Source organism: Nyctibius grandis, chromosome 7, assembly GCF_013368605.1.
Source record: "Nyctibius grandis isolate bNycGra1 chromosome 7, bNycGra1.pri, whole genome shotgun sequence".
NCBI lineage: Eukaryota > Metazoa > Chordata > Aves > Nyctibiiformes > Nyctibiidae > Nyctibius > Nyctibius grandis.
Window position 1 is genome coordinate 5,812,147 of NC_090664.1, and position 13,274 is coordinate 5,825,420.

The 13,274-nt window shown below is 38.3% G+C and overlaps 1 protein-coding gene across 1 annotated transcript in view; it reads right to left on the bottom strand.

The window, feature by feature from the left end:
* Positions 1 to 13,274, bottom strand: part of SUGCT (succinyl-CoA:glutarate-CoA transferase) — a 347,781-nt gene that overhangs the window by 272,002 nt on the left and 62,505 nt on the right. Inside the window, exon 9 of the mRNA XM_068405091.1 lies at positions 10,296 to 10,391. Coding sequence (XP_068261192.1) covers positions 10,296 to 10,391 — 96 coding nt within the window. The remainder of the gene's footprint in view (positions 1 to 10,295; positions 10,392 to 13,274) is intronic.

Consider the following 13,274-nt stretch of genomic DNA (forward strand, 5'->3'; position numbering starts at 1 on the left):
AAGCTTCATAAACTCCACTCACAGATCGACTCACTCTGTGAACATCCTCACAGGATATCATAAGCTCTCCCATCAAAAATATGAGAATGGATGTGATTTATATAGCAACTCCATTTATTAAACTAGGTCTGGATAGTTATGTTTCAGAGTTTCATGGTGACAAAGCACAGACCTCAAACAGATGCATTAAATGTGAGCAGAAACGCTATTCTCATGATGAGAGAAGGAAGAATGTTGCAATGAGATGTGGGGAACAAGCATTTTTCTGGGGAAGTAAATGCTATGTGAAAGTCAGCGGTTTACATTCTTGAGGACAATATGCAAAAGAGTGAACAGTTTCCAGCACCATTATGTTTCTGATGGCAGATGGTTCCCTTTTGGCTGAACAGTGGTAAAGGTTCTTAATCAGGTCTACAAGTACAGTGAACCTTCACATTGCTGAAAGAGAAGCATCACTCCCTTAAAAGCAAGTTCATAAGCAAGTGTTAATCCCCATACAATGTAGCATTTATCATTTTTCTCGCAAGTGCTCATTCCAAGAGGATTATCACTTCCCCATCCTGCCCTCTGGCTGACAACACAGGGCAGAGAAATTCTTTATTCCATATGGAAGGGGAGAGGGAGGTTGGAGGAAGCTGTGATCTCCAGCTTCCAGCTTTGCTGTAGCTACTCCAAGTTGAAAGTGGGAAAGAGCACAGGCCAACGCTGCAGCAGTTGCTCTTCAGTGAGAGTATAGATATGGCTTCCCAGAAGCTGTCTAGCAATTAGTAACACGTCATACTACAAAGATGGGGGGAGGGAGGCATGGGGTGCAAGCACTCTTTGCTAATAACTGTACAGATCCTACCAACCCGCCTGACTGAATGGTCAGATGCACCTTTGATTTGTCCACACACAGAGTATTTCATTTAAGCTTGATTAAAGTGATTCTATTTGAAATGCCTCAGATATTAACAAAGTGACACAGATCAAGTACTGTAAGCACAGTTGTACAGCTAAAATCTGTGAGTATATAAACCCACTTGTGTAAGTTTATGAAATTTGAGCCACCTTTCTTAATTAGATATGCACTTTTCTAAAGAACTGCCCTTTGAGGTGTAAAGAGCTTAGAAAAGAACATATTTTAGGTGGAATTATATTAGTTACAGGATACTTTTGCTTTCCTTTGAGGCATAACGTCCTTACCATTATATTCATGTCTCTCCTTGCAGAACAGTTACAGACTACATACAGCTCACCTGGGTGCTCTTATATAACAGATCTCATGCAATAATGTAATTATAGGCAAAAACATGTGAAGACTTTTAGTTCTAGACTAAATGGTATGTCAAAACCATCACAGAGACAATCAGAATATTATTTTGTAACATGCCACACATACATAAAGTCAAAAGCACTGCATATACAAAAGCAGCTAATAATGCTGATAATTTGTATCTACCATTCTGCACAGCTTAGAAATAAATGCTGCAACAAAAACTAGATTACATGAATGACATCTAGTGGTCGTACCCTTCCATAACAATCAGTATTTTCCAACCAAAACTGTCACAAGCTTCACATAGTAAAAGCAAGCACCTGAACATCAATTAAACAATGGTAAGAATTTTCCTGGGTTTTTTATATTCATTTTTCTGTCTTCATATAGTTAATATCATCATGTGGACATGGCTTAATCTCTCCTGTGCCCCAAGAGTGACTATTATTCACCATAAATCATGAGATTCTCAAATTCCTAAGAAAATACAGCTCTAAAAGATTGTGAACACTGCCAACATCCTTACCCATTTCAGTCATTTAAAGTAATTCCTTTGTGTTTCATTCCTCATTACTGACCAGAAAGAGCTGATTTGTCCTGCTTGTATAGTTCCTTGCACAAGGGATTGTGGCATTTTATTAGGGTTTCCAGCTACAACAGCAATACAAATCACAATTTACGTATGTTAGGAGGATTATGTCAAGAGCCATTGAGTGATACTGCTGCACACAGGTTTGAGTTCTCTTTCAGACTGTTTAAACATGTTTCAGCTTTTGAGTAGCTGCACTTTATAGTTACACAACAACTAAGAAACATATTTTCAGAAAAGGAAAAGCAAAGTTTATTCTTCTGCCCTGCATCTGATAAGCAGATTAGAGGAGAGCAGTGATCCAGTTGCAGTCAGTATCTCCTCTATAAGTCCACAGATCCTACTTTCATCCTTTTCCAAACAGCTAAAATTTGAAGAGCAATCCACTGATCGGGCTCTGTTACGCTGCCCTTGCTAAGAATTACAATTTAACATGGCTATACAAATATGTAATGTTTGGTAATTGAACTGGGCCCTGCAGTTCAAGAAGGACAGGGAACTGCTAGAGAGAGTCCAGCGCAGAGCCACGAAGATGATTAAGGGAGTGGAACATCTCCCTTATGAGGAGAGGCTGAGGGAGCTGGGTCTCTAGCTTGGAGAAGAGGAGACTGAGGGGGGACCTCATTAATGTTTATAAATATGTAAAGGGCAAGTGTCAAGAGGATGGAGCCAGGCTCTTCTCAGTGACATCCCTTGACAGGACAAGGGGCAATGGGTGCAAGCTGGAACACAGGAGGTTCCACATAAATATGAGGAAAAACTTCTTTACAGTGAGGGTAACTGAACACTGGCACAGGCTGCCCAGAGAGGGTGTGGAGTCTCCTTCTCTGGAGACATTCAAAACCCGCCTGGACGCGTTCCTGTGTGAGATGATCTAGGCAATCCTGCTCCGGCAGGGGGATTGGACTAGATGATCTTTCGAGGTCCCTTCCAATCCCTAACATTCTGTGATTCTGTAACCCTGCAAGATGTTTGGAGGCTAACCTTGCTGCTGTAAATAATACAAACTAGATCCCTGACCCCAACAATGGACGCATGTGGAGGAAACAATGAACAACATACACAAAAAACAAATATGTCCACTAAATGACAGTGAACGTCAGTACACCTGTGTTCTGATCCTAGTTCTGTTAGAGTTCTTCTCATGTGACCATGGACAAGGGACAGACTAATAATCTTAACATACACCCTGTTTAAATGAACGTAAATACATATGTAATTTCAAACACATATATAAGTACATATATAAGAATGTTTTATGATGGACACAAAATAGTCTGTGACATTTCCCAGGAGGAGACCAAAAATGAGACAGTCTCAATTATCAGCTATCATTCCTTAACAATAATTGTGATTACCCATGTCTGTTTTGCAAATTCAGAGTATAATACACAAAAAAAAATATCTTGCAGGCATTGCTTAAAGTAGAAAGGTGCAGGAGGATTTTCTTCAGGAAAAAAAGTATCAGGTTTTAAGTTAATGCATTTCACTTCCATCTGAAAAGCTCCTGTGTACAGGTAAGAAGCTGTCTGTTCTATGTGAATACAAGGTCAGCTTCTTTAAAGTGTTGTCTCTGTGACAGGGTAGGATATGTATGAATGAACTTATAACTACATCTCACATTATACACTGAACACATATCTAAAACTGCCTAAGGCAAACCTACTGATTTGGTTTCCAGACAGCTGCTCTTCCCAGGAGAGAGGCTTGACAACTCACCGAAGGACAATCACCAGAAAGGTATCAATATAATGTTGTCAGGTTTGAATAACTAGAATTCATTCCTCATAAATGGGCAGCTTTCTACACAGATTCCCACAGATGATTACTATACCTTTTCATTGACTAAAATGGCAAGGCAACAGAATCCCTACTCCAGCACTTCTCACCAAGCAGAGTGCCAACTGTGGTCCCTTATAATCCCAGTAACACCAAAACATCTGTGCAGTCAGTAGTTAATCTAGTCATACTACTGTAAGACACTTCTGAAGAATGTAGTAAGGAAATCTACAAATAGAAACTTGTCCAAAAAGAAAGAAAGAGAAAATGTCAAGACATGTATCTTGAGGATGGCAAAACCGTTCTTTGGAAACTGAAACCGTACAGTGTTACAGAGCATGCTTGGCTATGTGAGAGCACTAAGTTTCTATTCAGTTGATCTGTGAATACTTTTAATTTTCATGTCAAATGGGCAATACTTTCAACAGTGATATATCATTGTTCAGAACAACAACATAGGACAATGGGCCTCATAAGGCAGTCTAAATAGTCCAGGTGAGTATTATGTAGATAAGGTTCACAGAGTAAGAAGGGTCGTCTTGCATTTCCTAAATCTAGAACTCCCCCCCAAAAAATCTGTACTTTATTTCTTTCCTGTGCATAAGTTCCATCTTCTTCTAGATTGAGCCATTACAGAGCAGATTTTCTTCCATAACATCCATTTTGGACTTATTTAAGAAGGACAGCTTCATGCACAGAACAAAACTTTGCAAACAATCCCACTTCTATATTTCCTTGATTTTGATTCCAAGACACATTAACTGTAAAAGTATCCCAATAAAACCACATAAAGGCAGAAAGGAAAATGACTACACATCACCATTCTTGTGTGGAATAAGCAGTTTGAAATTTCTGAACAATTGACATTATTCTGTTGCCCTCTCCACTGGAAGAAAAAAAAATAGAGAGTAATGAAAAGTTCTGTGAGATTCTCCACAGCTAGGTTGGGAAAGTTGGTGTACATCGTGCCTTTGTGTGAAAAGCGTCTCTGCCAGATGAATCAGGTAAGTAGCAACTTATTGCATTTCTCTGTTCGTGTGGTGAGACACAAGTGACTTGAATGGGATTTTCTTTGTAAGACTCCTGGACAGGATGAAATTCCGCAAGAAAAAAGTATGAGATGCAGATGCCAAAAATAATGCAGAGCTATTTATAACTATGACTATACTACCTCATACCTTTCACTTCCTTGTGAGCTTATACTTTGGTTTTCATAATACATTTCAACTGTAAGGCCTTTGACACAGAGACAGTTTGCTCACATGAAGGAAATTTTATGCCTAGCACAACAAGAAGTTGATGTTAAAAGAATCTAAGTGATGCTCTAATACAAAAAAAAAACACATTAATGTTGGGTCTGATGAGTTATGACAATGCACAGGTCAGTCAACAGAAAAGATAATTGGTTAAAATAATAATTTCTTGCCTGCTTTGTGGTTTCCACTTCTGTGCAGAACGCTTGCACCCTTTGCATATTCTGAAAATACACTGAAGTATACTTGAGAAGACCCTGTGAGTCTTAGGACCAAATCTGGAACAGAAATTATATAATATTCATTGCAGAGGGAAATATCTGTAAGAGCCTGGTTTCTCAGTTTTTTAAGAGATTTTCATCATTATGGCCCGAGAGAAAACAGCCCTATACCTTTTGCTGAAAGTTCGCCTCTGAAAGTGCTGCCCAGTTGTCCAGGTGTCTGATGGCAGGGTGATAAGCTGCCACAGGAAACATCCTGTTTAATATCTTTATTGATGATCCGGATGAGGGTATCAAGTGCACCCTCAGTAAATTCGCGGACGCCACTAAGTTGGGTGTGAGTGTTGATCTGCCTGAGGGTAGGAAGGCTCTGCAGAGGGATCTGGGAAAGGTTAGATAGATGGGCCGAGACCAATGGTATAAAGTTCAACAAGGCCAAGTGCTGGGTCCTACACTTAGGCCACAACAACCCCATACAGTGCTACAGGGTGGGGGAAGAGTGGTTGGAAAGCGGCCCAGTGGAAAAGGACCTCGGGGTATTGCTAGACAGGCGGCTGAACATGAGCCAGCAGTGTGCCCAGGTGGCCAAGAAGGCCAACAGCATCCTGGCATGTATCAGGAATAGTGTGGCCAGCAGGACTAGGGAAGTAATTGTCCCCCTGTACTCGGCACTGGTGAGGCCACACCTCGAGTACTGTGTCCAGTTCTGGCCCCCGCACTTCAAGAAAGACATTGAGATGCTGGAGCAAGTCCAGAGGAGGTCAACAAAGCTGGTGAAGGGTCTAGAGGGTATGTCCTATGAGAAGCAGCTGGGGGAACTGGGATTGTTTAGCCTGGAGAAAAGGAGGCTGAGGGAAGACCTTATTGCTCTCTACAACTACCTGAAAGGAGGTTGTAGCTGGGTGGGAGTCAGCCTCTTCTCCTGGGCAACTAGCGATAGGACAAGAGGACACAGCCTCAAGCTTCGCCAGGGGAGGTTCAGGTTAGTCATTAGGAAAAATTTCTTCACCGAAAGGATCATTAGACACTGGAATGGGCTGCCCAGGGAGGTGGTGGAGTCACCATCCCTGGAGGTATTTAAGAAAAGACTGGAAGTGACACTTAGTGCCATTGTCTAGTTGACACACTGGTGTTAGGTCAAAGGCTGGACTCTGTGATCCCAAAGCTCTCTTCCAACCTAGTTGATTCTGTGATCCTGTAAACACACTGGTTACAGTAGTCTTTCTCGGGAGAATGAACATCCATTCCAAGTGGGCCAACTGGAAGGTGAAGAAGTGAACGTCTAGATCTCACATGTTGTACAGGCAAGACAGCTACACGGCTGAAACCACAAGAATGAGGGAAGACCTTATCACCCCAAATGAAAAACAGTAATACAACTTTACTTTTCAGCACAATTATGTAAACCGGATGCTTTTAAGCCCCTGATTTCCTTTGGATAATCGTGGAGCAGCTGTAGCTAAACAAGGTGTCTCATTATAGAAACTTGTTTAAAAAAAATTGCACTAATTATGTTTAAGATACAGCCCAGAACTCAAGGTTTATGTTTTAACACTTGAAACCAAGCGAATTGGGATCTGATTACATGCACTATCACAGGAGTGACCTATTCAACCTACATCTCTCTGATTAAAAAGCAGATATGCTCAAAGTAGATAATTTCTCATGAAGGGTTCAGTACTCAAAACTCTATTTCTGATTTTGCTTGATTAAAATCTAGAGTTCTTAATCTTTGGGGCACATTGCAAAGTTCACCTCCATTGAAAACCTATGGCAAACCTCTACAGGCAGCTTTACAGGAACCCTGAAAGACATTGTACACTCAAAAGAAGTTCAAATCCTTTCCTTTGGGTTCTGGTGATGAGCACACAGAACTGGAAGCTCAGACATTTCAGATGATCGTGCCACAAAGTCAACACATTATCAGCAAATGAGAAAAGCCTTAAAAGAGCATGAAAGTCTCTACATCTCTTTTATTAAGGGCTTGTTGCTCAGACCAGAAACAAGATTTTCAAAGGTGCTACACATCTTGGTAGTTTCAGGAAAGAGAAAACTAAGCTTCCCATTAATGCTCAATGTTTATGTTTTTAAATACAAGGAAAAGAAAGGTCAATCTAGAGAACGCATTTAGGGACAAATTATGATGCTACTTTTTCAGTCAAGAAGCAACAGGGAATTCCGTGAAATTACAGAGGTACACACAAAGCTAAATTTGGCCTTGTAAAGAGAAAAAATAGAGCCATTTGCAAAGATATTCGGAATAAAATTATTCAATTGAAGCTCAACAAAATAAAAGCTACAACAGCATTCAGTATACACTACCAAATGTGTTAAACAGCACTAGAACACTTACTGTAACCATCGTAAGCAAAAAAGAGTACTATTTATGTATCTATTTAAGATGCTTTCAACATATATTTTTTATTAAATTTTGGTCAGTACTCTAGCATGACCCTGATCATACTTCTGTCACACAGAAAGATGATGTAAATTATTTATATTTTGTTTTTTTAATATCTATGAAAGGATCTCTCATGTTTACCCAGTCTCCCATGATTTAACACGGTCTGACACTTTTTAGCAGCGTTGCAGGCTCTGTATCACTTCAAAGTTATAACTTACTGCCTGTGTGAAAACTCAAAATACAGCAAATGAAAACAAAATAAAGTTGACGACATTAAAAAAACCCAACAGTTCGCTACCACTTACTTCTTCTGAAATATACAGAAATTCAATTTTCTGAAATGTGATTTTTATTATTTGAACAAATTATAGTTCATTTGCACAAAATATCTTGAAACAAACAAAAAATCCCATTCATTTGTAAAAATTAGCACTGATAGTCACTAGTTTAGTAAGCAAAAGACAGTATATTTAATAACTAGGATGCGGGATGAAAGTCAGGTTTCAGAGTTCTGTTCTAAGCTATTTCGCAAATGAGCTATGGAAGCGACTACAAAAACAGTACAATAGCAACAGTGAGGGTTAATTCAAGTTTCTGAAGAACTTTGCAGTCTAAGTATAGTTGATGTTAGTAAAGTGGAAAAATAAACTCCAGAAAGCATAATATACTTATGGTTACAATCAGAATTATAACCATGCTAGCTGATGGAATGTTAACAGACGAGCCATAAACACACACCCACAACTCCACCCATAGTAAATCCACCCTAATTACTGGTTTATGAACAAGACAATTCAGATTAAAATTTTTACAGTATTGAGGTATTAGTTCTAATATCTACTACAGAAACAGCAGACAGAAACACAGGGACCATAGGTTAGATAGGATTTTTTTAAAAAAATAGTTATTTATATATTGACTAATCTAGATTAAACCAGAAGATAGCTAAAACTATCCTCAAATTGTGTCTAGAGAGCTGTCTATGAAAAGAGAAACAAAGGATACTCAATGTATGCTTTGCTTTTCATTTTGACTGTGGAAAAACAAAAGCAAAAGGACATAAAAGAATGCAAGTTTCAGTTATTCAACCAAATACAGTACGGTGAAGATAAAATGTTTTGTTTAGTTAGGTTTTTGGTTTTGCTTACACAAACTTCAGACACTTCAGATCTGTTTTATACTTTCAACATACCAAAGTTCAAAAAGGGTTGCACCAAAAGGTCATATCACAGAAACACAGCAGAAGGTAACTCGTGTAGTGGATGTCTGGTTCCACTGGGTCATGCAGAGCTGGTTCTAGTAAACATGGCCATACTGCTCCACTGTGCCAACCGGAGTAGCACAGCCACAGCTGTGCTGCACTACACCTGAGAGAGGAATACTGCAGGACTAAACTCATCCTTGCAGAAAGAGCTGCAACGTCTCCCTATCAGGCTGAGAATTTGCAATCTGTTCTAGCTAATCCATAACAAGACACAGAAAAAAAATACACAGAATCAACCAGGTTGGAAGAGACCTCTGGGATCATCGAGTCCAACCGTTGCCCTGACACCACCATGTCAACTAGACCATGGCACTAAGTGCCATGTCCAGTCTTTAACACAGTTGACTATGCAGTTGTGTGTACTGGAAAAAGTCTCCCAGCTCAAGCAGACATAGCTCTTACAAAACCAAATGATTTTGGTTTTAGACCTGAGGAGGCCTGGCTGTGACACTAGCCAGTGACAGCATTCTGTGTAATGATGGAAGATATTTGCTTCAGAGTTTCTATAGCCACAAGCAGCAAATCTTTTAATCACCACCACCTTCGCCACTGCGAAGACGACAATACATCAAGTTTAGCTCACTTTCTCTAAAAAGAAAGGAGATGGTAAAGGACCTGAGTGGTGTTTAGGTGCAGTTCTCCAAGACAAACGCTGGGAATTGTCCCTCTCAGGATTTAAAGGACTCTGGCCAGAAATTAAGAAATCCAGGCTCTGCCTGGCTAGTTGCAAGTATGACTATTTGATGAGAAGTGCCAAAAATTGTGAAATAAAGAATAGATTTTTTAAATTAAATATAAGCCCAAGTCTCCATAAGTTAGCATGACTAAGAACACGAAATGATCAGCTAGAAAAGAACAACATTTTCTTTGTTTACTGGAAGAGTTTCCCATACTGGCCAGAAGTAAGATAAAACTTGCAGTAATTTTTTTTTCCTGTGCTTGTTTATATGATAAAGGTCATGTTATTTTAAGGAATTTCAACCCTTCATTAGATGTAGCAGACTATGAATTCCGCTGGGGAGATCTAAGGTCTGGTTAATTCCTTTCGCCAACCTGTTGTCTCACAGAGCCACAGTGATTTGTAAAAAAATCAATAGAAAATGGCAAATATTTAGAACTCCCAGATCCTCCTGGTCATTTAGATTGTTCTTGTAGACTCACAAGATAAAAATACCAAAATTCAGAGGCAAAAGATTTCAGTTTATAACTGGTATGGAAGTCAGGCAACCCTTAAAAAAAAAAGGTTTCTCTGTCAGGTGAAAACCAATCAAGTCATCATGCTAGCTTTAAAGTCATCCAATTTCAGCAAACACCTTTGATCTATTTCAGTGTTCTGTTACTAATCTACTGCTGATGAAGAAATATGCAAAATGCAGAAATGACAACGAACAACAGAACCTTGTCCTACCTAGACACAGACACATTACAGACTACAGTAGGTCATGGGAAAAGTCAATCAGTTCTCAGTCTCATAACACACAAAATCATGAATTCCAAGAGCAAAAAAACCTAATGCTTTCTGCTTACCTGATATGGAACAATACTCCCATGAGCAGTACCCCAGCGTTTTGCTTCAATTTTGCAGTTAAGGTAATTAGCTGCTACATGAGTGAGACATGCAACCTGGAAATGGAGAAAAAGTAAAGTATTCAGGAAAGCTGGAACTTCATTGACAATTTCTCTGAGATTTCTGTCTATTTGTATGCGCTTCAGATACATAAGTTAAAATATTTATGTCACAAAAGTATCCTTTATATATTACATATTATGTACACTCTTTTAAAATGAAAAAATTCAGCCCACATCTGATTCATGGACGTGCTTGTATAAGTACAACTCAATAAACTAAAAAAATAATACATGTCCTGTAATGCTAGACAAATCTAGCATTAAACTACCCGAAGAAATAAGACAGTATTACCCTAAATATTTTGCAGAATGGTCAACTGCAGCAAAGAAAAAAGCAGTGTCTTGTCCAAAGTCTAGTGGGAAGCATGATGGATTTGTGGGATAGAACTCACCATTTCCTGAACCTCAATCCCATGCTTAAATCACAAAGGCTTTTTCTCAGTTACAAGATTATCCTTCTATTTTCTCCTATGCTTCTCATTTTACATGTCCAAGCTATGGAAAATACTTCTGAATTCTTCAGCTCCCCACATGCTCTGTAATATTAATTAAGTGGTAGGCCTTGATAAATCATCTGCCACTGGCAGATAAGGAGAGATCTATCAAATTACTCGTCAGTCAGACAAAACTGGAAAAAGATTAATTTTGTGAAAAATATGGCATCCTAATTTAGTAACCGTAATTTGAGGGGATAAATATATACTTTGTAAGCACAAATATATCTTAGGAAAAAGAAGTGAACATTTACGATGCAGTAATGCATGAAAATCTGTGGTTCTGTTATAATCAATGGCAGATTCTTTATTCTTATTTCTTTGAGAGAATACAGTGTGTAACTATATCTGAAGCCAAGTAACACAATAAAGCATTACAGTTAGCATGCAAGGCTATCACTAATTCACCAGACACAATATATTTGTTTTATGCTGTTAACTAGTTGTGCCAGTAAGTGCAACTGCTTGCCTAAACAATAGGCCATGTGACCATTTTTTTTTTCAAAAATATTCTTTTCTTCATATTTCTCCCCCAGATGGAAGAAATTTGCTATGATGATCCAACTGTTTACACTATTCTGTGCCTACTAATCAGTCTAATCTACATCAAAACATGCAGTAATTCCAATATGTGAATTATATCAGAATTTCTAGAAAACAGAATGACATTTTGTTTTTTTCTCCTTTCTCCATACATGCTGAAAAGGCAATGTGAATGTGTCACTCTCACATTTAAAGCAAATATTTAACTGTAAATCATGGATACAGTGATTTAGTCCAGCAGAAAACCTAGGAAAATATACAGCAAATAAGAATTTAACTGCTGCCAAAAAATTTTATCCATATATACTAACTACAAATACAATGCCTATGTCCTGAGTACAGTTGAAAAACACTTTGTAGTTAGATTTCAGCTGCAGTTTATTATAGCCCATTGTCACTTCATTCAGTTAAAATGTTGAACAATGTCTAGTCTGTCCTTCAATCCTCACAAAAATCTCAGCAATTAACGAAATGGATCCGGGAGCACATAGAAAGGGCTTTTTCTTGTGGTTTGCAACTTTCCTCAGCAACATAGAATGAAACACACCGTTATTACAGAGAGAGTTTAATGAGTCACAGAAGTGTGTTATTTATTAATAACACATATCGTAGACCCATCGTTCCTGTCATTTTTCAGGGTCACACTCAATAGTGATATTTCTTCTGCCACAGCAAATGCCTATCCAATGATGATGAAATATTATCATTAGATATTCTTCTGTATTTGTGTGTCACACTACACAGCTGCTGTATTCCACACAAATTTCACTGATGGGTGGGATGGATCCACTACAACAGGGTTTTCCTTTTAAAGACACAAGCATGCCCTCTGTGATACATGCATTTAAACTTTTCACACTTCTGGAAGGAAACGCTATATCAAACTTCACTCTGGGAAGGACATAGTGAATTAAAACCTGGTGAAACAGAAATCGTAAAATATCTGGAATATAATGGAGCCAAGATTTCATTCCATATATTTGTTTATATTCTACGCTGTAGAAATAGAGCTATGAGTTCCATAAACAAAATTCTTCACAAGAAGTTTCACAAGAAAACTTCTATCATTAAAAAAAAACCTTTTTAACACAGTGTCGTAAATTGCTTCAGCTTTCTCTATGAGATTAATATAATTCTTTCAATGGTGGAAAACACATCTAGATTCCTCCAAAGCACTTGTTCACAGTACAATAGGAAAAAAAAGAGTTAAAACACAGTACTTGCTAGATATTGGAATTGCACCACTAAAGCTTCTGCTCAAAGACTTGTTTCAGTAGCAATAGACAGCAAATACCAGGGAAATCAGAAGCTTAGTAAAGACAGCAATTTCGGAACTAAAAGTTGCTTAGACTATATCAAGGCCTCATGATGCTTAGTCTGAAGAATAATTCCATTTCAGTCAATGTACTGATCACTTGCTTGAATGCATATGCCTACGTAACCTGCTGAAACTGGTTTACTTATTGTTTTTTCAATAAATCACGAAGGAAAAAGGCTTTTGGTTCCCTTTGACTTCCTTCTCCGAGTTGGGTACCTTGTTCATAGTCAAATCAACCAGCCAAAAAGAATTATTATTATTATTATTAGTAGTAGTAGTAGTAGTATCATCATCATCATACAAATAAACTTCTATTGACCACATCAAAGTAAATATTTCAGTGCTTTGTGTTTTATGTATAAACACAGTTGAGTGAACTCTGTGGCCTTTTGCACCTTTCATAATAATGCTCCGATGAATTCAGCAGACTTAAATGATTCTATTTCTACTGTCCCATAAAACTGTTATAAACAGTCCCAGGACTACCGAGCTTTTCCCCTTCTCTTCCTGCCTCAGTTCATT